The sequence below is a fragment of the Grus americana genome, chromosome 3 (assembly GCF_028858705.1).
Source record: "Grus americana isolate bGruAme1 chromosome 3, bGruAme1.mat, whole genome shotgun sequence".
Classification (NCBI taxonomy): Eukaryota; Metazoa; Chordata; class Aves; order Gruiformes; family Gruidae; genus Grus; species Grus americana.
This window is the reverse complement of record NC_072854.1, coordinates 121,764,578-121,790,845: the sequence shown is the minus strand read 5'-3', so window position 1 is coordinate 121,790,845 and position 26,268 is coordinate 121,764,578. Positions and strand designations below refer to the sequence as shown.

At 41.5% G+C, this 26,268-nt stretch overlaps 1 protein-coding gene and 1 long non-coding RNA gene across 2 annotated transcripts in view; one reads left to right on the top strand and one right to left on the bottom strand.

Annotated features, from left to right (window-relative positions):
- Positions 1 to 26,268, top strand: part of LOC129204103 (uncharacterized) — a 210,499-nt gene that overhangs the window by 15,765 nt on the left and 168,466 nt on the right. Inside the window, exon 2 of the long non-coding RNA XR_008576279.1 lies at positions 25,994 to 26,088. This is a non-coding gene — a long non-coding RNA (uncharacterized LOC129204103). The remainder of the gene's footprint in view (positions 1 to 25,993; positions 26,089 to 26,268) is intronic.
- FERMT1 (FERM domain containing kindlin 1) lies at positions 1,821 to 23,840 on the bottom strand. The gene is made up of 15 exons (XM_054819417.1): positions 23,584 to 23,840; positions 19,502 to 19,674; positions 16,659 to 16,892; positions 15,067 to 15,213; positions 14,264 to 14,477; positions 13,145 to 13,247; positions 11,481 to 11,588; positions 10,467 to 10,598; positions 10,271 to 10,320; positions 7,576 to 7,700; positions 6,348 to 6,454; positions 5,579 to 5,800; positions 4,776 to 4,900; positions 3,038 to 3,179; positions 1,821 to 2,280 (listed from the first exon to the last, which is right to left on the bottom strand). Exons 2-15 carry the CDS (start codon positions 19,650 to 19,652, stop codon positions 2,107 to 2,109), a joined length of 2,034 nt encoding a protein of 677 aa, XP_054675392.1. The 5' UTR covers positions 19,653 to 19,674; positions 23,584 to 23,840; the 3' UTR covers positions 1,821 to 2,106.

Genomic DNA, 26,268 nt, shown 5'->3' with positions numbered 1-26,268 from the left:
AACATGGAGACAGGACAGCAGCAAGGGATCGTTCCCTTAAAACTAAAACGACACGGGTGGGGCTTACAGCCAGCGGGGATGAGCTGGCAGAGCTGCTCCTTGCAGAGCAGCAGGAAGGCTTTACTCGAAAGGCAGTGACACATGGAGGGAGATTGAGGGAGGGGCAGGAAAGAAAACAGAAATATTTGATTGTTTCTCTGAAATCCTAGTCCAGACAACTTAAGACTGCAAGTAGGCGTGTTTGCTTAGCAGTAAAATGAGCCACACACTCTGCTAACGGGAACGGGAACTACATTTGGAGTTCCCTTATCTCTGCCTTCATGTGGTCAGATCGTTTAGACGACAGGTGGCAACTACAGGGCAACAGTCGTGTGAGAGGTTCTGCTCCAAGAGCAGCAAGCATGGGGCTGTGCTTCCCAATGAACAATTTGTGGAGTCTGTCATAGCGACATGAGGGGCTCTAACATAGGCACAATCCCGACTGCGACTCAGTAGCCAAAGTGGAGGCTGAGTCTGGAAGAGGGCTGCCTGTGGAAGAAGTGCTGGCACGAAGATGTGCATTCAGTTCCCCCACGGCACCCTTGGGCAGGTTTTAAGTATTGCAAATGTTTGGACTTGGACTGTTCGTTATAGGTGGTTCTCACACTGCGGGGAAAATACTTGGCCTGTGTCAAGCAAGTGAGAAGTCCTCTGCTGAAGGAAAACTGGAAGGTTCTTCAGCCCTGTGTAAAAAGGACTGAGGAGAGGCAAGTGCAGAGGGCTGGGAAGCAGGCTGTATCAGCTCTTTCTTTTGCAAAATGTAAAGCTATAGTTTGTTTAAACTGGCACAAATCGGGAGTGATTCCACTGCAGCCTACTGACAGGCACTGGAGGAAAGCAGGGGACGTGACAGAAAAATCAGGGCTATCCGCTCCCAGTGATGGTTAGGAATTGTGCAGTGATTTCTGCAGCATCTCTTGGTGATATGACAACATCTGTGCATTGTATTTCTTTAGATATGTGAAACCAGTTTTGGTTTGTCCAGCAGTTTCACGAATCCTCCTCGCTTCATTCTCTTCTTGCTTTGCTGATTACGGTGCATTGCTGGGCAGAACCAAATGCCTTTCAACTCGGTGGATGCGCGTGGCTCCCTCCAGCAGACAGAGCTGGCTGCTCCAGCTCCGGTTCCTCAGGCACAGTATCACTGAGTAATCTCTTTGTATTCTGAATCATATGCATGAGTAAGATCATTTCTACAGGTGTTTCAGCTCCTTACTCAACTTACGAACAAGTTTAGTTTAGAGTTAGATGTCACAGTGAAACAGAGCAACAGGGACAGAAAATAGAAAGGCCTACACTCAGAGGCCTTTTTAACAAGCAAATAATTTTAAATAGTACCTAAAGCATTTTTTTCAAGCTGGAAATTAACAAAGTTCCTCAAAAGATCAACGTTTTGAGTCCAGTTTTGCCAAGATTAATGCTTTGTTTTAGGTGTCTGGTAGCTGCTTTGGCTTTCAGGGAACTACTTAAGTGGATGAAGGTAGACAGGGGTGCTACATTTTTGAAGAACTGCGTAATCACTACTTGGGTTGTGAGAGCTCAGTCTGCAGGACTTTGCAACACTAATGGAATGTTTTCTGTCCCAATGCAAGTGTTCAACGAGTAATGTAGGTTTAAAATATGTATTTATTCAGCTTTAGTTCCACTAAATGCTGGCCTTATTAACAATGGCCAGTTCAACAGTGGGAGTTGCACGGCTGTAACAGAGAAGAAAATTTGCTGTACAATATCCCCAAGATACTTGTTCTGGATGGTTAAACAGATTGTTGCAATTAAAAATACTAGATTCAAAAATGCCCAGTGGCTAGACACTGTTTATTTAAAAACTTCTAGCTGTACAAAAAGAAAACAAAGACAATTTAATTTTCCTGGTGTTGATGATGGCGTTGCCATACTGCATCCAGTGACCTTGGCTTCAATATCTTAACAGTCCAGTCATATTACAAGATGGATTAACATGTACAATATTTATTATCCATCAATTAACAATCAGAGATATTTTTGTTTAATCTCTGGTCGTCTTAGCTGTGAGGAGAGGCAGGCAGAGGGAAGAGAGTTTACATCACCTCATTCCTGACCTCCAGTTAATTTATGGAACAGGTCTTCGTCCAGTGTTTCATTCTGGTCTTTGGAGCGGGTTGACAAGAAGATGTAGCCCCCAATATACTCATGGATGATTTTGCAGTCAGCGCTCAGACACGTGAAAGCGATAGATACATTCTGATCAAACTCGATTGCAACCTAAAGAAAATACGTATGGCAAAATCAGAAACAGAGATAAGCTGCATCTGGGAAAAAAAGAGCAAGTGTGAGAGCACAGCTGGACCACAAATACTGTGATAGAGCAGTGCTTGTCTGCTAACCAAGATTTTTGGTGTTTGGCTGCTTGTTTCTTTATTTTCTGCTATGGCAGGGCCCTCTTGTGGTCAAAATCTTGTTGCTTGTTTAGGCGGGCAAAACCCCCATGCTTTTAACTAGATTTTTTCTAGTGGCATATTAAGCGAGAACAATGAGAAGAGCAAGAGTGGCACTCCTGACTCTTTGTACGCTTAACCAATACTGTTTAATACTGTTCATTGTTATGTGCTGACCTTAAATCTGCTTTTGGGGGCCAGGCTTTGATTTCCAACTACTGTCAGTTCACAATTTAGAGGACGATGCATGAGCTAGTCTATAGAGAGTTATAATGAGATTTTTACTGACAGAGCAGTAAACATAATGGGTTGGAATTTACCTTTGAGTCTCTGCATTTCACCCCATCAAAATCAAGGGCAACTTATAAAGAATAAGCCTGCTAGGAACCTTTCAAACTGGAGATCTTTTACTTTCTGAATTTTGACTACAGATTCCATTAAGAAAAAATAATCAACAGATTATTTAATAACATGTCACAACACATTCAAAATCTTTTCAATCTGAGGTTTAAACAGATTTTCTGAAAGCATCCTCCAGTGTCTGAAAGGCAATGACTGAATGCAGAGAGCCGTTCGAGTTTTACCTGGCGTATTTCCCAGTTTACATTCCACTGCTTCATGTTGGAGAACCTCCATGTTGTGATAGGATCTCCTGTGGCTATATCTATTCGAATCAGCCTGTTATAGGACACCCCGAGCACATCATCCTTTTTGCTTCCTTTAAACCTGAAAAAAACCCAACCCAAACAACAAAGCCTTTGAGCAGATCTGGTTTCACCTAAATATAATTCACCTAAATTATATAAGCATATCAAAATATATTTAATATTTTATATATCACCATTAACTTATTGAAACAACTCTGTTAGCAACATATGCATGTTTCTGAGTATAAATCACATCATTGCAAAAATATTGAGCCATTTCAACTTTCTTCTGATTAGAGAAAAAATATATATATAATAGTATCAGAACTTTTTAGAAATTGCTAGGAAAAGATTATTCTGGTAAAGAAACTACCTGTCTCTACCCTCATGCTGAAAGCTGGAGGAAATCTTGTCTGACTGCTGTTAATATTTTCAGTATTTTTGATCCTGTTTCTGAACCTTCTCTCCTTAGATGAAGCTGGCGCTTGGGGAAAGAATGTGACCTGGACCACAATTTGTGCCTTACTTAACTCCCCCAGTGAGATACTGCCCATCAGTTTGTAGAAATTCACCACAAGATGTTTTGCTCACACTACAAAACACAGTTTAGGCATTGGGTTTGTTTGTTTAACAGAATTAGTGGTGACAAAACATCTCTGTCTATGTTAGTAAATTAAATAGTGACAGGGAACATTCCTGGGCACTGAACTCGTGTTCTATTCAATCACTAAGACTCCCAGGCAGAATTCTGGCTGCAACCAAGCAGCGCGCTCTCAAATGACTCCCAGGTACTGCTCAGGAGCTGGAACATCCAAGGACCAACACGATCTCGTAGTTCACATGAGGCTACTGGGTTTGGGGAAGTCGGAGAGTTTAATAGTACAGATGTGGGCTGTTCTATGCCAGCTGGCCTCTGTGCCAGAGAATGGCTCCCAGCTGGTTCAATTTATACCACAGAAGGATGCCTAAGGAGCCCTGGAAGAGGTGTTAAGCACAAATTAAGGTGCCTCCAAGTACGGTTGTGTCAGTAATTTTAGTTTTTTGGTGGCTCGTCAAGAGAAAAGAATGCAGGTCATAACACTGCCGTATTCAACGTCAGTGTCTGGGGAAACTGCTGTGAACACAACGGGACCTTTCTTGTGCTGACCGCTCTTCTAGGTTCACCTAAAAAAGGGAACGTGTTTGCTGTTTTCTTAATGAAATGCGAAAGAAATTATGCTCAGCAAAAAGCATTTTACCATAAAATGTGATCTGATTTCTCATAAAATTTATCATAAAATCTGATCCAAAAAATCTGATCAATCCACTGAGCAAGAGTTGGAGTGGACAAATATATTGCAAACCTGAGAACACCGACAGGACGTGCATTTTTTTACATTTTAGTGAGTTTATGTCAACAAAGGTTTAATCGTAGTGATGTGTTACTTCAGGCAAAACCCAACAGGTCTGTATGAAGGCAGACATAATGGAGAGTCTCACTCCAGGAACAGAGCTACTGAGTGCTACTGCAATAGAAAAAAACCCAGCAATATGGAAGTTACTAGAATTAAAAAAGGTCTATGGGGGTAAAAAAATAGAGAGAATGTTTCCAGAACAGGGAGTCAAAGAACTTCCTGCAAATCACTGACCGTGAACACATTATGGCAGCTCGACACGGCTCTAACAGCATGATTACCTTACAATGTAGTAGGATAAGCCAAACTCGGGGAGGGACTGCCATGCTTGAATAAAACGCAGCTTGGCCTCCACTAGAGGCATCTGGGATACGTTTTGGTGGGCTTCCAGAATACGAGCAGCCAACTGGGAAACACAGGAATAGAAAAAGATTTCAAGTTGACTGGAGAACAAAAATACCCTTGCTTTCACTAACTCAAACAGCATTAGCTCTGACGCCACGTTCAGACACTTAGTCATCACCGTTCATGCAGATGTACTGCAGGGACCATTTGGGGACAGATCCTGAGCTACAAGGGCAGAACAGGGCAGGAAGGTCTTAGCGTCTGGGCTTGCACTGCACTGGATCTAGCTCCAGCATACTGCTCTGGAGACTGTCCTGAGGATGGGTAGGCTGAACTCTTTCACAGCAAAAGCAGTGGAAAAGGAATGAAGTGGAGAGGAAGGAAAGACACCCAGGCCAAGAAGACAGGAACACACTGTTGTTTAAGATGCAGACAGTAACTTCCCGTGCTTAAAACCCTTCCTTTCTTACTCTGAAGAGACTTTCAGGGACAGTGTAATCAGGAGGAGAACATGATGAGTGACTTAGGAGGTGGTGTGGATGTAGGAGGAGGATTTGGAAGAAGTGCCGAGAGACCTGTCCCTGTGTTTGGTTTAAAGAAAAGGCCTCCTGCAAAGGGATAAATGAGTATTGCAGGATGATTCTACCGTAAGGTTTCCAAACACTGCTTCGATCCAGCCTCACCCCTAAGCAGTCATTGGAACCACCTATTCCCAACCATCAAGCCATGCTCAGGATACCTGCTTGGACTTGTATTTTTTAGTATAACGTAGCGAGACGAAGCATTCTGGTTTCATATCTATGCCTTCTGGATCAGAGACAGCCTGGGGAGACATGGTCCAGTTCTTCATCTTTAGAAATGAAAGAATCTTGTGGACCTCAGGATGATAAGAGCTATCGGCCATTGTTTTGCCTTTTGAGGCTAAAACGCAAGCAGCCATCCACCGAGCATATTGATTCTCCTGCAACAAAAAGAATTGTTTGATATTTTTGGACAAACCGTTTATGAAGATGGCTACTGCTCATGCATCTTTCATTGTGTGATAAAACCACTCTGGAGTTACTCCACTTAATTTGCGTGGATGTATAGTTACTATAGTTCTATTGTTTATCCCTGACTGGGAGGTTCCACCTACAGATCTTTATCATGCTACCCTCATCTGAATGGGGAGAGTTCTAATTAAGAAAAAAGAAGAGAACAGAACCCAAACCCCAGTCCTCTGAAAAACATTGTAATTTCTTTTTACTTTTTTGATAGTATGCTCTTTTTTTTCTTTCCAGCAGCTTTACTTGGAAACTGATAGCATAGAATTACTGTCCTTTTGTCCCCTCAACCATAAAGTATTTGTTAGATCACCACATCATTCTTAAATTTTACTAAACATTTAGATAATAAACTCTCTGCAGCATCCTTATTTTTCTATACAAATTCTAGAACAAGACAATGGGTCTTCTAGACAATCTGCCAATAAATCTGGAATACACACTTTCCCTTGTCTTATTACTCACATTTTCGCATCTTAAATATACTTCATTCATGCCATCGGCAACAGGAATTAGTAATTTGATTCCAAACTTCTTTGCTGCAACATTTACATCTGGTACAACTTCACATCCTAGATTACAGAGAATCAGGAAGGAATAGATTTATTTATTTAGGACATCACTAATTTAAATACTGATTAATACTAAAGAACAGTACTTAATGGTTGTTTTTCTTTGAGATCAAGGGCCAAGACTTTTGAAGCTTAGGCCTGTTCTAGTTTTCTGTTCTAGTTCACTGCCTGGTCTGGCTTGCCATGGTGATGAATGTTCTAAGCTGAAACAGCATGTTAGTCAATGTGGAAGAGAAAAGATGCAAGTGCTCTCAAAACCTCAGCTTGATCCTAGGAAATGCTCAAAATGGAGAGGAGCCGATGAGATAGGCACTTTTGGAAATTTTAACCTAATTGTCTCGAAAGCCTGGACTATATTTTCAGAAGCAACTTAGTAGTGACAATGGGATGTGGGTGACATCTACAACAGAGCTGGCCAATGCTGGGATCCCAGAGAACCCTGGGAACCTGGTATCTCATGTTGATGGTGCTGTTCCAGGCCTTCTGGATTCAGCTGGAGTTGAGGATGGCTACAGTTTCCCTTTGTATCACGGGACACCAAGGCTGTGGGCTCCTTGGTGAGGCTCCCGTCACCCTGGCTAGTTTTACCATGCAGATTGGTTTGCAGGTTTGTTCACAGGGGTCAATCTTCTTTCCATTTCAAAGGTTTCTTCTAGGATGAATCCTGGGCATCACTGGTTCGCTGACGCTGAACAAGTGATGTCCCTGCAGGAGTAGATGTAGATGGAGGCTATATATGGTGCTGGTGTTTGCCGTGTGTGCACGCAGGAGTTCTCCTCCAGAAGGACCTAAAGCTGGTTGTAGCTATGGAAATCCCCAATGCATGAAGCAAACAAGGTCCAGGGAGGGTCTTGCAGCTGTCCCTGCGCAGCAGTATATAGTGTATATATATACTATAGTATATAGGTCCAGATAATCTCCATTTGGGCTAAGCTATTGAATCCTTTTTGTTCAGGCCTCTTCTGCAGATGCAATCTGCCTGCTTAGGAGTCTCGATAACTGAAAAAGTTCCAAGACTAAACGCTATTGTGCTTGCCTTCCTGAGTCTCGCAGGGATTTCTTGATATATTCAGTTCATGAATGCAATAGAAAAAGGAAAGGAAGGAAAAGAAAATTCCTACCTTTTAGGTTTAGTTTCTCGATAGGTTCTCCCTGTGCACATTCCTTATTTTTAAAATAAGATACCGAAGTGTCTTTAAAGACAAACCAATATGGCTTGATAGCTTTGAGCGACAGCTTCCTGGGCCTAAAAGAAAAGAAGAAATTACATTTGTTTAAATGTACAAATTGCTGAGTCACTCACAAGTGTTACTGTAGGTCTCAAATTGCTCTGAGGTCATATGCACACAGCTTCATTTGGGTTACTCCGACTTGTGTCAATAAGGGGCATGGCAAACGCCCGGAACCCACACCGCACCCAAGTTCTCCTGGGTATGGATGTGGTTTTTACCCAGATACTAGCTGAATCCCATCCGTGATTTCTCTTGGTTTTTTTTTCTTCCACTCCTGTTTGATTTTTCTTATTTTTTCCAGTCCTAAATCAAAGCCATTCCCCTTCTAATAGTAACTAGTAACCTACTAGTTAGTTCCTATGCACCAGAATTAGCTTCAGTTTTTCACGGCTCCTTATCTAGAAGATTTGCACCCATAAAACTAACCTGTACTCATTAAATTGAAATGGGGAAGAGATGATCTTTTTGACTTTACCTGAATAATATCTAACACAACAAAATTCTAGTCCTTCACTAAGTTTATAGAGGTTCTGTAGTACTCCAAGAAAAAGTAATAGTTTAAACCATCTTCTTCCACTAGGGCAGTGTTATTCCAGCACCTCATGCATGTATATAGATGGATATAATCCTCATTTTAATTACTTAATTTCAATACTTTGCTAATGCAAACTGATTTCTTTCATAGAGTAAATTTAAAAATATCTGCTTTGGAATTGTGAATTAACTGATATTAATAGTCAAACATAATCATTGTGCCAGCCCCACCTCTCTTCAGTTAGAGATAAAAATCATAATTAATTCTACTAAGAATATACTAACAAAGCTAGGGGGGAGAGGGGGAGGGAGGTAGGAAAATAAAACCCCAGGTTCAATATATTAGAGGAAAGAAAACAAGAGGTATTAGCACTATTTTAGTAGAGAAATACTTCACAACTAGTTACAGAGATCAACAATGAAGTTAAAAAGAAGAAAAAAGAAAAAAAATCCACTATTTAGTACTTCCCTTTAAGTCTAAGATGATGGTACAAAGAGTGTACAGCTAGCTGGAAAACACTGATTTATTATACCCACTCTTGTGTTCTCCCGAGCCTTTCTAAAAATCCTAGTTTAGAATTCCTTCTAGAAAATGGTGATTTTTATGTTTAAATTAAAAAAATAACTTGGATTTTCAAAACTGCCAACTATTTTGGCTTTTAATTTTCCAATACAGTGACGTTCTTCAAAAATAAGGGACTATAATTTTTTTAGACTAACAACATTATTTTTCTATCCGAAAAAAGTTGCTGAAAGCTTTGTTGTTGTTGTTTTTGAAAAAAAGTATTGTAATTCTCCACAGTATCATGACCCACCTGAAAATAGTATTTCCTAGTGTGCTAATGTGGTACCTACTGTGAATAAATGTGAATAAAAGTTCAGTATATGAATATATACCCAGCAGTATGACATGCAGAGCTTTGCATTTACCTTTACAATGAAGCAAATAATGAATGTAACAAAATGCTGTTGTTCCTTTCAAGAAATGTTTTACACCTTACATAGTTTCTACAATGTCTTAGGTTTAGTAAGCGATTTATCATGTATATAGGAAATTTTTCGTGATGAAAAATAACCGCTGAATGCTTTTAAAAGCAAACTGCTTTACTGCTGGGGAAAAATAAACAATCCATTGTTAGAGGTGAGTAACTGACAGAACTTAAAAGGCTGAAATTCCCTTTCATCTTAAGCCACCTTAGTAATTTGAATGTCAAACAAAATTTCTTAATTGGGAATTAATAATTAACAATTCGTAACAGTTAACAACAGTTAACAGTTTTCAAGTGCAATTTTCAGTTTGCTGACTACAAGTATCATTGTCAACAGAATGAATGATAAATATTTGTGCAACAGAAATCTTTGTCTTTCTAAAACACAAAGACTGTTTTGTGATAAAAGGCATTACAGACTTGAGGTCACTGCAGTCATTTAAATAACCCATAAATCAAGATATTATAGTGGGATCACAGAATTGTACTTTCCTCCGTTTACTTATTTAGGTGAGGTATTACTGAGCTGGTTTATCATACTGCTACTCCAACTTGAAACTCATTTTGATATTAGAAAATAACCAGACTCCATGTTTGGTTAGAAAGGGGTACTTTGTTTATTTCTTTTGTTTAAAAAAATAAATAAATCCCCAGGGTTACTTTCAGAAATTCTTCTCAGGGATAGCTGAAAGTTTTTTGAGTTTTTTTTTCTAGTTTTTAATTGGCAAAACCCAGTAAAATGTGATTGAAAACAAAATTGTAGACTTTCTTGTTTAGAGATGATGATTGATGAGCACTAGGAAATATAAAGAGCCTGATTTTTTAATAAGCATAAGTATAGCTACCCCAGCACCCCAAGAGCTAGAAAGATTTGCTGAGAATCTTGCTCAGAAGCAGTAAGAGAAAGATTTGAAGAGGATGATATTAGGCTAGTTAGACCTATCTGGTGTTGACTTATAACGTTAGGATCTAGCGTTAGATTAGAATGAAAAACTCAGGAGATCTCTTATATGGTTAAGCTTTTTGTTTCCTATGTTTTATTATTAGTTTTAATAACTCACCTAACTAGCCTGAGATTATCAGCAAGTTTCGGGATGTCTGTGATGTCCTCCTATCAGGAATAATTAGGAATAATTTTAGTACAATGCACTTTGTAATCGTGTGTTGACTCTGTTAAAAAATGAGGAACCAGGTAGGCTTGTCAGAGTCAACACATTTGACACAGTGAAAGCAATTCTAGGATCTGAAAGGACATACCAAAACGTTACTTGCGTTTCCACCTTCCAGTGTCACTTCCAAATTAGAAAGTGCAGCTTCTACTTCATCTACTTCTGATTCGCAGGTGAAATCTTGCGCTTCTGCTGATAAGGATAACTTGCTTACATGATACTAAAATAAAACACCAAATATCAAATAGTCAATATATCAATTAGCAGCACACAATCACAGCATATGAAAATGAGCGATTTGGTCTTCTGGGTCTTGGACAACTGCGTAAAGTTCTGCAGCACAGAACTGTGGGTTTTGTCACAAGGAAACAGGTACGCCCGCTACCATCTCCAGTGGAATTACTGATAACAGTTTCCTATTTTAATTGCCAGCTGTATAATCATCCCTGTTCTCAGGCTGACTCAGTGCTAATATTTGTGTCCCTAGTTCTGTCAGCTGTAAGTGCCATCCACACCAGGTGGAAACTTGGCAGCAAGGTTCTGTGGTGTTCCGCAGTCGCAGGCCGTGGATTTTTTGGCAGGTCTGTTTACATTTAAAAGGAAGGAATTTATTGTTAATAAACATTATTACCTACAGTCAGGGACTAAGTCACGCTAGGTCATGTTAAATTTCTACGTACTCCATAGCGTTCCTATCGTCAAAACGTGCTATAGCTTTTTTTCGGTCTGTTGTGAACGTATGTATTTATGTATTAGAGAAATTTGCAGGAAGAATATGTGAAAGGATGGTAGCTGGTAGGGGAAGCAACACTTCATAGTAATCCTCTTCATAATAGACTGGTATCAAAGTTCCATCCTGGGTACGGTTTGCTTTAGATAATGTTAGTAAATGGTTCCATAATCGTATGTGCCAGTTTGAATAATGGTGTGCTGCTACTGAATTTAGTTGGTTTAGTTGATAGATGCTGCTTATTGTTTCTCACTCAAACAGCAGATCCCCAATCCAAGCAGATCTATTGGCCTGGGCTCTATACTGGTCTTGTCCTAGCTTGTGCCTTGCCTCCTGAGGAAACAGGTTTTGCAACTCGGATCAAGTACGTGCCTGTAGCGCAGCGAAGATCAGCATTTCTTCCTCTGTGCAGTCAATTTCTTCTAACAGGATGGCCCAACGAGCTTGTTCATATATTTGGTTTATTCGCACTGCATCATACTGTAGCAAAAACCAGCAACATTGGTCGTTAATGACCGTCAAGATACATAGTCATCTACGGCTGATCTAACATTGAGCTGAAGCCATAAAGGTTGTTGCCTTCCTCCCCCCACCTCTGCCCTGCTCTATGTTCCCATCCTTGTACTAGCTCGTGTGATTGGGTGTAGGGTCACAGTGGCTTGCTGATCCAACAGAAAATTAATCAGGAGTCCTTGGCTGAAGCAGGACGGGAGATTAAGACATCCCCTTTTGTGGTGGTAGGCCTTGGGCTGACTTAACCAAAATGTGAAATTGTGCTGAGAGTGAAAATAATGTGACATGGCTGATAGAAATATGAGAGAAAAGAGAGAAACTCTTACTCCTTACTTCCCCTCTTCTGCTGTTGGCTTTTTCGGTTCTGGCTCTATCTTTGCACTGGCTTGACATTTGTCAGATCCTGCTGTGAACTGCTTTAATTTGCTATCCATTTTTTTTGGATAGTGATTGTTTCTTATTATCTACTTGGTTAATAAGCTGAAGTGACTCACAGAAATATTCAAGCCCCAGAGCTGGTGAAAGGTAGGTGATGGGAGGGTAAACCTTGGAGCGTGACCTCTCCCAAAAGTGATGAGCTATTAAGTCGCCTGAAGCTTTGTTGGGTTATTTCATCCTACGGCTCCATGGCTGGCTGGGGCAGAGAAGGGAAATATTTGGGCTGCTGAAGTTGAGACACGTACTTGAATTTTCGTGAGCATGACATTTCACTCAAAAACATGCCACCTGAACTAGAAAGTGCCCTTCTGTTTATCTGAGATGCCTGAAAAGAAAGAGTTTTACAGAATTGAGAGAAAATAACAAAGTGAAGGCCAAATCCTCTAAAATTCACATTTGAACTCTAGTTGATTTACACTGGTCAATGACCGTGCTTTAATTTCACTAAATGTATCACCCAAGCCGTAAAAACACTGGTTTAACACAACCACCGTGACTGGCTTTTAGTGGCAATAAAGGCAAATGAGAGGCAACTTGAGAAAAACATTTCAGTGATTTTTGAAGACTAAGTCTTGTTTTCAAGTGGGACTTAAACACTTTTGCTGAACTTTCCAAAGGTATTTAATCACCCAGGCACATTGAAACAAATTTAAGTGACTGAGTGCTTCGGCCCAGAAAAGCTGCATATTTAGTGAAGGGCAGTGGAACACAAATGTCATTTTAAAGTCCATTTTCAAAAATAGGCCTTATACCTTTATATCATTTAAGATACTGTTGGTTTAATTTTCCCCTTATTTTTTCTTGTTAAAAGAGAGGCAGGAAAGTAAACCAGCCCCTCTGGAAATCTGGATGCTGTTTCTAGTGCTCTTCGGATCTGATCTTTATACTTAAGATCTTATTTCAGGGGAAGAACGATGATTCAGTGTTCAGAGGGGAAAAGTGCAGCCTTAGCTGAGGGGAAGAAGCTGAATTTGATCTCTGAAGGGCCTGTAACAAATCCTAGCTAAAATTCGGTATCCTTGTGTTATAGCTCCTTGACATGAAAGCAGGCAAACAATGAATAGCAATAAAAACAAAGTTCTTACTTTTGGATTCAAATCAAAGAAAGTGTAATATTTAAAGCGTAAGAGAAGTTGATCGTCCTCCAGAATGCCTTGTTCCATAAGTGATCGAGATGAATCTAGCCAGCTGTGGAAGAAAACAACCCACAGATTCATCTGTACAGGAAAAACTATCACACCTGCAGAGCTCCAATGTACTTGTGAAACAAAAGTGGGAACAAACAGCTCTAATTCCTGCAAGTCTGGGGAAAATTCACATAATTTGAGAAGGTGCAACATTTGCAAGGATTTCCAACTTTCATTGTATAAACATGATACCTAAAATCTTCCTATTTTTACTCCAACACTACTCAAAACATCAGGAGCAGATGCCAGAAACTGAGCAGTAAGTAGTTGTGGGATGACGTATGCCAATAAGATTCTTTCTTCTTGATCTCCAGCAATGCGAGGTTCATTTCAACCAGAGCAAAAGTGTACCTGTATATCTAGAACTCCCACTTTTCATTTCAGTATTTGCTGTTCTATAATTGTAACTACTTCTGTTCTCCCGTGAAATCCAATGAAATTATCAAAGTCACTGTTAAATGCTCCACAGATCTAAAAATGACAACCCATAGTTTAATGCTAGAAGGACAATCCTCTCAAACACTTGCACCACTAAATCCCCTAGTACTCTGTATTCCTCTATGGTGTACACTAAGCAAAGTTTGTTTTGCATAGTTCAAGAAGTCACCTATTGGTAAAGCAGTAGAGCCTTACTGAATTTATCCACGTGTGTATTTCCACTGCCCATTTAAACCTTTAGAGTCGTCTATCCAAACCATCTTTCAGCTGTGCCAACATCACTACTTACTTCACTGGATTTGTCTTCATCTAACAATGGAATTTAATCCAGAGCCAGCACAATTACATCATTCACCACTTTAAAACAAAATTGCCTAACCAAGAATGTTGAATAAGGAAAAAAAAGATCAAAAAGAGTAAATATTTCTGAAACAAAACCTAGATCAAAACATGTTTTTATCTATCGATATAGCCATAAATCAGGACTTTGTTTTCAAATTCTGCTTTACACTTAAAAAGCTGGATTAATACCACCCTGGTTAAGCCAGCTAACAAATATCTCAAAGAGAGGCATCTTACCCTGCATTGAGTTTGGCTTTGTCAGCTAAAGTCCGAGGCTGGTACATCTCCGCTAGTATTTCTGGAGAGCAGTTGGCGTGACTTAAGGCAAGGATGCTGCAATTCTGCTCAGTCAAGGGACTGTCACTGAACCAAGTAATTGTAGAAGAAGCTGGTGACCCACTCATGGGATCATAAATGGGTGTCATGGTTTTACTGTATAAACCCGGACTTCCTGCAAGTTAAGAGAGTAATGTATTATTCCAGGGAAATCTGCCTTCCGACTTTGGTAATCTACCACTTTCCATCATAAAAGATTAACCCTTTTCTTTCAAGACAGTTTCCTATCTCTGCTGTTTACAGTAGGCCGTGTCCTTTCACAGGTGAAGTGACTTCAGGGACAGAAGTGCTCTTTCTTGTTCTGTGAGATATCTCAGGTGTTTTGGGAGATAGGAAACATATACTTTCAAGCCTTTATTTCTCCCTTTTCCTTTCAGGTTGCCAAAACTGTGGAATATTTTAAGAGTGGTCTCACATTTTCAAAGAGCAGCAGCACATCTTGTGTGCAGGGCCACAGCTGATCACCGGTTTTCTGGAATGGCCTTTCTCATAAGAAGGGAAAGAAAAACATTTAAAAAGACAACAGAAAAATATTGATATATTGGATATTTCAGTATCTTCTTGAAGGCACTAATTTCAGGCCAACTGTGTCCCTCTGACTACCATCCTACATTAAACTCCCTGGTTTTAATTGTGTAACAAAGAATTTCTTCCTCTTTCTGACTTTCAGTCAGAAGAATAAAATCATATTGATTTTTCATTACCTGATAATCCAGAACTCACTGGAGAGTTACACAGGTTTAAAATGTCTTCTGTAACTGGTTCTTTGCCGTTCTTGTCTTTTTTCTTTTTCTTTTTGAGTGCATCTTCTGATTGCTTCAACAAAGAGAGTTCTTCTGACCGTCTAATATCTACAGTGGCAATTTGGGAAGTGAAGCAAGATGAAACATTTGAAACTTAGCAGATTACATCCAAAAAAGCCCATGGTTAGTAATAGCATTTGGGGAAGCTCCATGTTGCAATCTGAATTTTATTTTTAGCAGGTTGAAAGCAGTAGCCATGGAAAATCCAGTAATTCAATTACAAGGCAAAAGACTTCAGGCTGTGAGAATGAGCTTGTACAGGATTTAAGCCTGCTTTTGCAGCAAGAATAACTGCATTTTAGAGCACCAGGGGAAAACCTCTTTCTCCCCAACAGCTCTGCAATCACCTCTGAGCATAATAACCTCAACGAAATGTCTGACTTAGGAATACGCAAGAACAGAAATGGAACCACTATATTTGAAGTTCATGCCTTTTCTTATTCACTATATTTCACGTACAAGATTCTGTCCTGGTTATGCACTGTTCCCTAACGCACTACTGATTCAGACATGTATTGTCAGTTGCAAACTTGGCACTTTGTTTCTGAAAAACACTTTTATCCTGGGGTAAGCAAAGACATTTTTGACAGTATTCACTCATGAGAAAAGTTACAGGGTTCCTGTACTGACTCATTCTGGAAGAAAAATGTGGGTAGAAATATTTAATTTGGCCAAATGTCAGTTGAACAATTATGGCATCATTTTGTCAGAGCTGTTAAATATAATAAAGACACACTATACCTTTCACAACCCACTGCTAGAAGAGGCAATTGAAAGTTGCATTGTGGTCAACATGAGGTGTTAAATTTCTTCTGAAGATGAATGGGTTAATGGGCTTAGCTTTGAAGATCTGAATTAAAATGAGGATTTTAATCCCCATTTTACCCTAAAAGTAAGGGATTCTGAAGACTGTTTGGTCTGAAGAGTAGATATGTGGGGACTCTGTGCTGCAACGCATTCATGGGCTTGTGCGGGGTAGTTATGTATGCCCTGACCTGAAGTCAAAAGTTTCGAACATTTAAAACATGTTCCTTCTGACGTGAATACATATAACCAATAGGCCAAGTCGAGTATCATTAATGCTAGTGAAAATAGATGATACATCAATAGACACCAGTAAAATCGCCTATGGTGAAGACTGGCGTAGGAGATTGATAAACTCAGACTCTTAGTCAATGGCACAGAATAAGTAGGACTTAGTCCCACTCAAGGAGGACAAGGATCCCTACAAAACCATCAACAGGACTTTGACTATCCACTACTCCTGCAGCTCACGGGACGCATTTCTGACGTTTGCATCAGTTATCACAAAGACTGAGAACTATTGACGTGCACTGGATACTAAAAACCAAAAAAACCTGTCTTTTGATCTTGGATCAACTTAATCAAATTTCTCCTTGAGCTAAACAGTTTTGTAAGGACTTCACATCAAAACAAAGTCACCTAATAAAATGCTCCAACTTAGTTGCCAGAGGGGATTTAACTTTACTTACTGAGAATTTTGCAGATGTCACTGACAGCTTTGAATACCATAGAAGAGAAGCTGACTTTCAGTCTCACAGTCTTCATGTTTGGCAAGCGAAGCCGCAACATTTTGTGCTGAGTAGTAAAGAACAGCTTAGCATCTGCCTGCACCCCGCATTTATCAAGCGTCCAGTGGGTTTTCAGAAGCCAACATTTTTTTTGCTCCCACCAAAAAGCATAGTCTGACCAATCTTGTGATATTTCTAGGAAAATACAAAATGGTTATTAAACAACTATGGAGCAAATATACTAAAAAACTTGGTCTGGAAACAGTCTTCTGCAAGCAGGAGAATTTAGTTACATTAAAGCAGCAACTACAGTTCCTGAGACCTAGACCCCATTTGCTGAATACTTGTGGCACTCACTGGGAACTAATTTTGTTTTCCTTGAAGAGTTAACCTAGGTGCTGACCATGGCACTGCCTTAATCTTGCAGATATCCACAGAGAAAGTGCATCTCCTGAATGCGGTGCTATACATGGTCCAATGCTACTTGGATTGTGCTGGGGCTGTTCTCAGCTCTTCTCTGTGGCTATACAGTTAGATGAACAAGGATGTCCACTTGAGTGCAGCCCACTTAGGATGACTTTACAGTGGCAACATTCTTTAAATAATCAAGGAAAAGAATTATTATTTTGGGAGTAAGCCCTGTGACAATCAGGAAAGAGGTAACAAGCTCTCTAACAAATAAGATGACCTTCTCTATCACACAGGATGCAGAAACTTGTAAGGGAGGTAGAACGGGCATAATGCGATACGGTACAGTTAAACCTTTGATTAGTGTGTGCAGGAGGGCAGGCTGGTGTGACTGACCGGGGACTGACAAGGGTTGCCTGCAAAAACTTCTCAGAGAAGACAGGCCTGCCAAGAAATGACCATCTTGTTTAATGTGGACTTGCCTGTGTTTTGCTTAAGTAAAAAATGGTTGTGGATTTTGTACTTTGAAAACATACAGATAAAGTAAGGCTTGCTGAATCAAGAACAGATAGAAGACTTTGTTCATGACTTACATAAAGAGTTTGGGGAGGGGGAGAACAGTGGCTTTTCTCTGATTACTCTTGAGCAGTAAGCTATCCTGACCTGAAAGGTGTCAAAATCTTGACTAGATCAGCATGAGAAGCATGAGATGCATAAGGAAAGAGATGAAGCATTGCTGCTCTCAGTTCCATGGGGAATTCCAAGATTAGATGACTTCCCAGATGCCAATGATGTGTAGTAGCCGGCGAAGTTTCTGTGTGACCTTGGTCAAGTTGTTTCAGTCTTCTGCATCATTTCTCATTTCTCCTCATTAGTTCTGCCACGTAGAGGCTATTCCTCACTGTATCTATAGCACAGTAGAGCCCTATCCTATTTTGGAGTTTCTTGCTAAAAAATTGTGTCTCAAGTGAGCTGCTGACACAAATCACTTAGTTACACATTTGCTTTAAATATCATTTAATACAGAAAGCTTTTCACACCAGTTGAGTACTAGCTATAAAAATACTGTGAAAAATTAGTCTTCTGACCCAGTGAGAACTCCAGCTACCACTGGTTTGCTGGCTGAACTGTGTGTGTAAGTATGCAGAGAAGTTGGTAAAAACATATCACAGATTTGCTACCTGCTTTAATGCTGGAAAAGGGATTCCTTGATAAAGTCACTATCTCCAAGTAGAGCTTTTCCATCATGAAGGGTTTTCCTGTAAAAATGCCCTTCCGTTGAATGGGAGCCTTTTAGAAAGAATATCTTGTGCATCTCCCTTTTGTTTCCTTCAAAAACCATGTTTGAAAACAAACCCGTTCATTTGGCAGCAAGAACTCTGAAATTATTAATTTGCCGATTTTAAATTTCTTGACACTACTTTGCTGAAGCTTTTTGTTATAGTTTAGTTTTTCTCTTCTTGTTTGTCTGAAGTCAAGCTAGGCTAAAGTTTCAAGGAGGTTTTTTTTGACAGGTTTTTTTTTGTTGCCACAAATCTTGTATTTCTAGAGCAATGCATAGAAATGCAAAGCTCACAGTGCTTCCCCTTGGTGAGTCTAGTGTAGCAGACAGGTTCCTTTCTGTGTGAAGTTGGTGACTGAAGACTTCTAGATTTAAGAATTCCAGGAAAAAGAACAATACTTGCAGAATGAGTTGCGTATGAAAACCCTGTGGTATTGATATAAAAATAATCAAATACCATACTACCTTGTCTGAATCTATCGTTCTGCAGCCTTAGAGAACAGACGATTATTTTGGGAGGCAGCTCCATTTGGTGGCTTGGAGTTAAAGAAACCCGGATTCTCTTATTGCCTGTAGCGCTGACTTGCTGTGACAGTACGCAGAGTATTAGACCTTTCATCTCCTAACTTTGACTCGGCCAGTCTCTGTTCTTCACAGCTGCTCCGTACTGGATATATGCAATGGATAACATGGCTCAGATTTTGGCTAGAATGCTATTATAGCACAGGAAAAAGTAACTTGTAAAACAGTAATAACTGTCTCTTTGCTACAGATGGATAAATGGGGTATCAGCTACCTTCATTGCCCCTTAAAATAGCCACCTATAAAGTCTATCCAGAAAGGGAGTTGAATAGTTAGTCTACTTAAATTATATTTGTCTAACTGGAAGACGAAACCAAAGTTTTGTTTGCACCGTGATAGTATAGGGGCTGTAGTCAAAGACAGGGAGGGGTACTGGCCACATAAAATCCCCAAGTCTGCAGCACCTACATGCTCGGCCTACCGTTACAAAGAAGCGAGGCAATGCCATTTCAAAAGGAGCCTCTTTTTGTAGAAGGAAAGCTGCATGTATTATTTTAATAACACTGTGTAAATTAAACAGGTCTTTACTCACTGATTTGTTCTACTAATTTCAGCATCAGTCCTCCAATATGAAGGTCCCCTGTGACCCGTAGTAAAAATTCCTTTTGTACCTCTTCATGCTGATGATCAACTGTCACCAAAAGCTCCCAGGAGACAGACCCATATTCATTTGAGGAAATCATTCTGGAAAGGTCTATGTAAGCTCTGCAAAAACAAAACAAACAAGCAAAAAGGATATTTTTCCTCCACTCTCCAAAACAAAATGCATCTCCCCACGGTCTCAAAATAGGTCCATGCTGCCAAGACTTCGCAGTGGCCTTGGCTGGAACTTCAGAGGTGTTATCTTGATCTTGTTACCTCTGAACTAGACTCTGCTCTTGCGATTACTCTTGCAAGATAGGCATGTGGGATTTTTTGGTTTTATTCTGATTCCAACCCCTCCACAACTCAGGTGTCTCCAGCTGGGTAGAGATAACCTAGTTTCACCCGGGTTTCCCCACTATACAATGCTAATCTGCCAGGCTGGACACCGTAAAGCCTGCAGTTGTGGGTGGGATCCGTTTTGGCAATCTGTCCAGTGAACCAAGGAATTTAATTGATTTGTACACTTACAGTTGTAATTTTCACTGCAAATGAAAGTTTAAACTTGCAGTTCTGCCAGCTTGGTCCCATGGGACCAAAACCAGAGTAGTTTTAGCTATGTGGGTAGATGCGAGGGGAGACAAATAACTTTAGAGGCTGTCTGCCAGCAATATCCAGGCATGAAACAGGCAGTTTCTGCTGACTGTCTGCTTGCACAGAGATGCAGGCATGTATCCTGTCTCAGCAGGGTGAATCCTCCGAGATCCCACCAGGCTCCTGCCAGGACAGGTAAACAGTAATCATGCCAAGCCAAACTAGAGAAGATGCTCAAAGTAGAAGCTTTGGTTATTATCAGCAGAGTTCTGCTAATTACTGAAGAAAGAGCTTGTAGGTATAAGGTGACTGATGCTGCAGGAGGGATTTGTGATATTTAACCAGTGAGAGAAGACACCAGATTAGCACTCAGTGTCTTGTCACACAGAATCCTAAGAAACAAACCTTTGCAGCTGAAGCTTAGGCAATAAAGTGGATGACTTCCATTTACTGCAGACTTTCAGCAATACTCGAGAACCCAAGTCACAGACAGAGACTGTGGTAAAGCTGCCATACGCAAACTGCTTCTAACATACAAAATAACTAGGATTTGTTTACAAAGAAGGCTGGAGGGCATGTAACAATATTGAACAGATTTCTGCAGATCTTTGTAAAAAGAAGGATTTAGTAAGTTAAAACCCTTAGCCTAAAAGTTAGGTGAAAACCAGAAAAATCAAGAACTGTCGTCACAGGTGAGGAGTGAGAGAAAGAATGACCTTTTCTAGGACAGACTGCAGGACAAGACCAGACTAGCTTAGGTTACACTAATGTAAAATTAAGCTAAAGGTTAAATAAAGCATGCCTGAAAACAGGGTGAAAATTTAAGTTCACCTATTTACCGAATTTATAATAACGAAGCTTTATGTTACTGATTAGATAATAAAAGAGGTTTTTAGTGCCAAAAGATACTACTTCAGGGCAGAGCCCAGTTCAATGTTCATTCTGAGGTTCCTTTCCAGAGGTGCGAGGAGGCTCTTGCAACTCAACAGCCAGCCTGCTTCAGCTTTACCTTCCCCAGACTTTCAGGTGTTATTCACGTTTCTTAACGTCTTCTGGTGTAAGGATTTCAACAGGAAGACTTGTGATATTTTGTTATATTACCTATTATGCAGTATTTGTATTATAGAGTACAACATAAATCAAAGTCATCTGTTTCAGTGAAGTTCTTTTAAAATCTGTTCCCAGAATAGTAATATTGTAGACTTGGTTCCTTGAACTCCTTTGGGCCTGGACCATGCCTGGTGTCAACCCTACTGATGGAAAATTTCATATCAAAGGGATAATAGAAATGTGGTGGTAATGACAAATTCTACTAATAAGGAAAAGGGATTCCAAAGGTAAAGCAAATGGAAGTGTATTGATGACAAATAAATTACAAATAAAGATTAGATTGACCCCCCCAAAAGAATGACAACATAAATGACACAATCTGTCAAGCTCAAATCCACCCTTTTAGGGGAAAATCACCTTACCAAAGAGTTTCACTAGAACAGTGCTGGGAGTCTGCCCTGAAATTCTAAATTTGTGATGACTTACAGACAGCCCTAACTCAGAAAACTGCAACTTCACAATCATACGACTCCAAGAGGCTAATTTACACTGAGGAACAAATACTATAGTTAGTTCTGTTCTTGGATGTGCCAGCCTACACCTTTTCACCAAACAGTTACTAAACCAACAAAGATTGATATTTATCCAAGCAGTTTGTTTGTTTTGCCTTGGTAAATAAAGACATTGTGTTGGACACTGGAAAAGACTATGGCTCTCCCGCCATAGCTGGGGATTTTGAATTCGCGTTGCTGCGTGCCACATGGATTTACTAGCTCAGGTATGCATTAGAGCAGGGGTACCGGTGGAGGAGAAGGGCTGTGCCTCTCCTGAAGGCACAGTGTCCAAGAGACAGCTCCTGACATGGTCCCCTGGGCAGATGAGGCTTTCAGCACAAGGGCAGTACAAGGTGTAGAGAACGGTTATTGTTGCACTGCATTCATAGCAAAACAAAAATCCAAAAGGCCACTAGTCACTCTCCTAAGCGTCAATAACAGCTTTAAAAATAAATAAATCTACAACTGGCCTAAGCATGAGAACTATGTGATTGTGATTTCATTTCAGGAGCATAGGTATGAAATCTGGCAGAAGAGCTATACTTTAGCCCACACTTAGTCCACTATAAGCCAGTATTGTTACAGAAAAGAAACAGTCTCATCTGCCTGCTTGTGCCAGCGAAAACATTTGGGAGCTGATCTGGATTTTTTTTTTTTCTTTTAAAATTTGATTTAGCTTCCCAGTCTAATTGTGCATACAAATGCTTGTGCTGACATGGGTGAAAACGAGCAGCCCAAGGGGTGGGCGAAACTCTTTCTTTCATTCATGCTGGCTTGCAAAACCATGGCCTCAGTGGAGCCGATCCTGGCACTCCATCATTCCCTAAAGCTACTCTCTTCCAAACTTCCTCTTCAGACCAGGAGGTTTCAGTGTGATGATAAGAAAACACAAACACTAGTAAATCTACCACAGAAGGCAGCACAAACAAAGTCTAGTCTCAAAGAGGCAAGCTAAGCAACACGGACAACTAACTATGGTGTATTAAAACCCAAACAAACCCAAACTGCCAGGGCAGGCTGTGCGTGCTCCATGTCTTAAAACCTTCAGGTCAAGACTGGATCTGCTCTGGGAACGCGCCCCAATTCCTGGGCTCCACGTGGGTTGCAGCTGTATGGCCTGGCACAGGCAGATCAAAAAGGCCAAGAAACATGTCTTCAGGCTACTGCTGACTCTAGTCAGTATTTCTACAGAGCGTTTTAGCTAACACAGCTATTAAAAAAAAAAAAAGCAGCAATTATTCTACAGATTGAGCTCTCCACAAATTTTAGCCCTTACAGCCCCGAACTTCAAACTTTGTGTGGAAATACAGAAGGATGTTAGCCATACCAGAGCAGGAAAATATCCGTTTTAAGTGGAAAGGGGGGAAAAAGCAGAGTCTGATGTTCCTCTGAGTATTTCTAAGACAGGTAGCGCCCTGGCATCTTTCAGAAGGTAACTGCAGGGAGGCAAGGGGTAAACAGGCACCGCTCCGAGGGCAGAGCAGGCGCTTGAGGAAGTGCCGGGCTGCCGCGGCTGCAGTGACCCCGGGGAGGCGGTTCCCCGTCCGGCGCCCGGATCGGATCGGATCGCACCGCAGCCATTACAAGCGCTCGAAAGTAATTAAAAATAAATAAATAAATAAATAAATAAATAAATAAATAAATAAATAAATAAAAGAATCTGAGTTGCCCCGCATTCCTCCTCCAGCCCCTACGCGGATCGCCACACGCGGGGCGCCGTGGGGCGGGGAGCGGGACCGCTGGTGTGCCCGGGCCGGGCCGGGGAACACAGGCTCCCGCCCCGCGCTTCCCGGGGAAGCGGACAGCCCTTCCCCGCGTTCGCTCCTTCACTCACTTGCGGTCTCCTAAGGCAGCGCCGTCCCTCGCCTCCCTGCCCGGCTCCCGCTCCCTTCGCCTCCACCTGGTGTCTGAGAGACGGGGAGGGGAGGGGAGGAGCGCGGCCCGGCCCGGCCCTACCGCCGGCACCCCCGGGGTGGGCGGCCCTTGCCTCCGCCCCGCTCCGCTCGGCGGGCACCGCCGTGCCGGCAGGTAGGGAGAAGCCGGCGGGAAGCGCTGCCCTCCCCGTTGGAGGCGGCCCGTGGGGGCTGCGGGGGTGCCAGGCCCCGGCCGTGTCGTTCTGCACGGTGTGTCTGCAGCAGGTGTGGCAGCGCTCGCCCGCTTGGGGCAAGTGTTTGCTCACGGTAGTGGCCACCGGAGACCCGGAGCCATTTGTGAGGCTGGAGCGGCCAGTGGAAAGCAGCGGCGTGAAAAAGCTCTTGGTGGCTGGGCCAGGGGTGGAGGCTGCGGGAGGGAATTGATAGCTGCCCTCAAGAACAAAGAGTGGCAAAGCCATATCTGAAATACTTCCATATCTCCCTTTCAGGAAGTGAGAACTGATGCAAAGATACGAGAAATATGATTTAAAAGTTAATATTTAACTTCAGGGTAACATTGAAACATCTATGAGTCTACTTTAAGACCGATCAGTGTTTGAAAACGTAGCTAGGTAGATATAAGCCGTTCTGTAGTGACCATGGCTAAAAGGTTTCCTCCTCCTGCCCTGAGAGCCTTCCCGTCTGACTTTGGATGTTGGGTGTGAAACCGGTCGAAGTGACAGGCATGCTGTAGCAAGGAGGGCTTGTTGGGGAACCCACCTCACTTATGTGTGACTGCAACACCGTAACTCTAAGGCCGTTGAGCTGCACTGGCTGTACAATGGGTTGTTGTTTTTAGGTTGGGGCTGTTGAGAGATTTGAGACTAGTGGGAGAAAATAAATTCAGTTCTGAGGGTGCAATGCCAAAGAATAGAAAGGTGTATTTGTGATGATACACAGAATAAAAGTGCGTTGAACTGACTGGAACTGGGCAAGTGCTTTTCCAAGAGGCAGATTCCCATAGAAAGCCTTTTTTGCCTTAAACTTGGTGATACAGTGACTAGATAAAACACAGTGGGGAAAAAACAACAACCAAACAAAAAACAACAGGAAAGAAAAATAAAGAAAATGAAGGAAAAAGGTCCTTCAAATTAAACTCATATCCCAGAAGAAGAGTCCACAGAGGCTGTAGATACATAAAGGATGGATCTTTGACACTCCACGGGCAACAAACAGTTACTTTCATTAGAACAGAGCAGATGTGAAGTTGCCGAACCACAGATAAAATCACAGGATATTTGCTCCCCTTATCGCTGTCCTAGGCTCAGTCACTGAGCTGCTCTGGCCATACTCATCTCTTCAGATTGTCTGTGCATGCACCAGGATTGTGTAAGTAGCAGATATCCTGTGAGGCAGGGACTTGAGAGCTCATGCCTTTTGGGGCTCTCAGTCACCTGAGGGCACAGATAGGCCTTTAATTGCCCCAACCAGCCTCACCTGGGACCAATTCCAGGGGTTCTCATTAAGCTCAGGCTAGGTGTTCAGTCCTTCCTTGAATGATGTTGTGGGAGCACTAGAGATTACCCTCCAGTCCTGGCTTATCCTTCTCTATGGAGCAGCTCTGTGTTTGGTGCTCCTTGGCAGCTCCTTAACTCAATGGCTTTTAGATCTTCATAGGACAGTTTGGTAAGCCACCTGTTTGGTCTTGTTTGTTTGGCTGTTTTTTAAATACAGGTATGTATGCAGATGAGCAAACAACTTTTCATGGAAAAGGCCATGGGGTGATACAAAATTCAGGTCTGAGTTGCTTTCAATAGTTGGAAAAGCAATTGGAAAAAACTTAAAAGGTTATTCTTGGGCCTGAATATTCTGGTCTGTGCTCTTACTGGCTACATGAGCTTGTTTTGCCCTTACCTACCTGGCTAGGATACAGAGCTAAGAAGCTTTTCCTGGTGCTCCATTCAGCCTAAGTGGAGACATGATGTGGAGGTCCAGGGAAGCTTGTAAACAGCCAAGTCTGCTGCTCAGCTCAGAAGCAAATCCTCGTGTTTTGTTGTTTAAACAAATAAAGCGTCTGTCTTGTGGGCAAAACTGCAGGCCCTTGATTAAGTTGGGCAAAAAAGATGCTCAGGAGATAAGAGATACAAGCAAAGGTGGTTGTCAGGCTAAAAGTAGTAATAAACATTGACTCTCATCTCCAGGTTGGTCCAGGTGTTAACCTCTTCTAAGTGCAAGCACTATTTCTGTCCTCCCCCTAGCTGCCTGTGAATAACTAACTTGAGGGAATAGACTGTGGAGTTTGATGTCAGCCTTGTTTTGCTGTGCTAGAAGGGTTATGGTGCATGTTCCTTCTGAACTGCTGGAAAAAACTCTCTGTTATCCATCTGCCAGATCTCCTTTGAGAGAGAAATGCACTCGCTGTACGCTGGAGGAGCTGGATGAAGAGGAAAAGATCTGGAAAAAAACCAGAAGACAAAGAAGTTTGGGTGAGTTCTCTTTGGATCTAGCATAAACTGTTACAAGGTGTGGGTATCAGGAAATGGATGGATTTTCAGTCAGCATTGAACCATACCTGCAGCATTAAAGGCATTGATGGCTTACTTCTGAAGGGCTGCGAAGTTAAGGTATGTTTTGGAGGCAGCACGCTTGTTTTCAGCTACCTCACG

Excerpts from the sequence above, each read along its gene's own strand:
- FERMT1 (XM_054819417.1), bottom strand. The coding sequence starts at position 19,652 with ATGATTTCCTCAAATGAATATGGGTCTGTCTCCTGGGAGCTTTTGGTG. Across the intron at positions 15,214-16,658 it reads TGACATCTGCAAAATTCTCA|ATATTAGACGGTCAGAAGAA; the intron begins GTAAGTAAAGTT and ends TTGCCACTGTAG. Across the intron at positions 7,701-10,270 it reads GATAATCTCAGGCTAGTTAG|GCCCAGGAAGCTGTCGCTCA; the intron begins GTGAGTTATTAA and ends CTTTTCTTTTAG.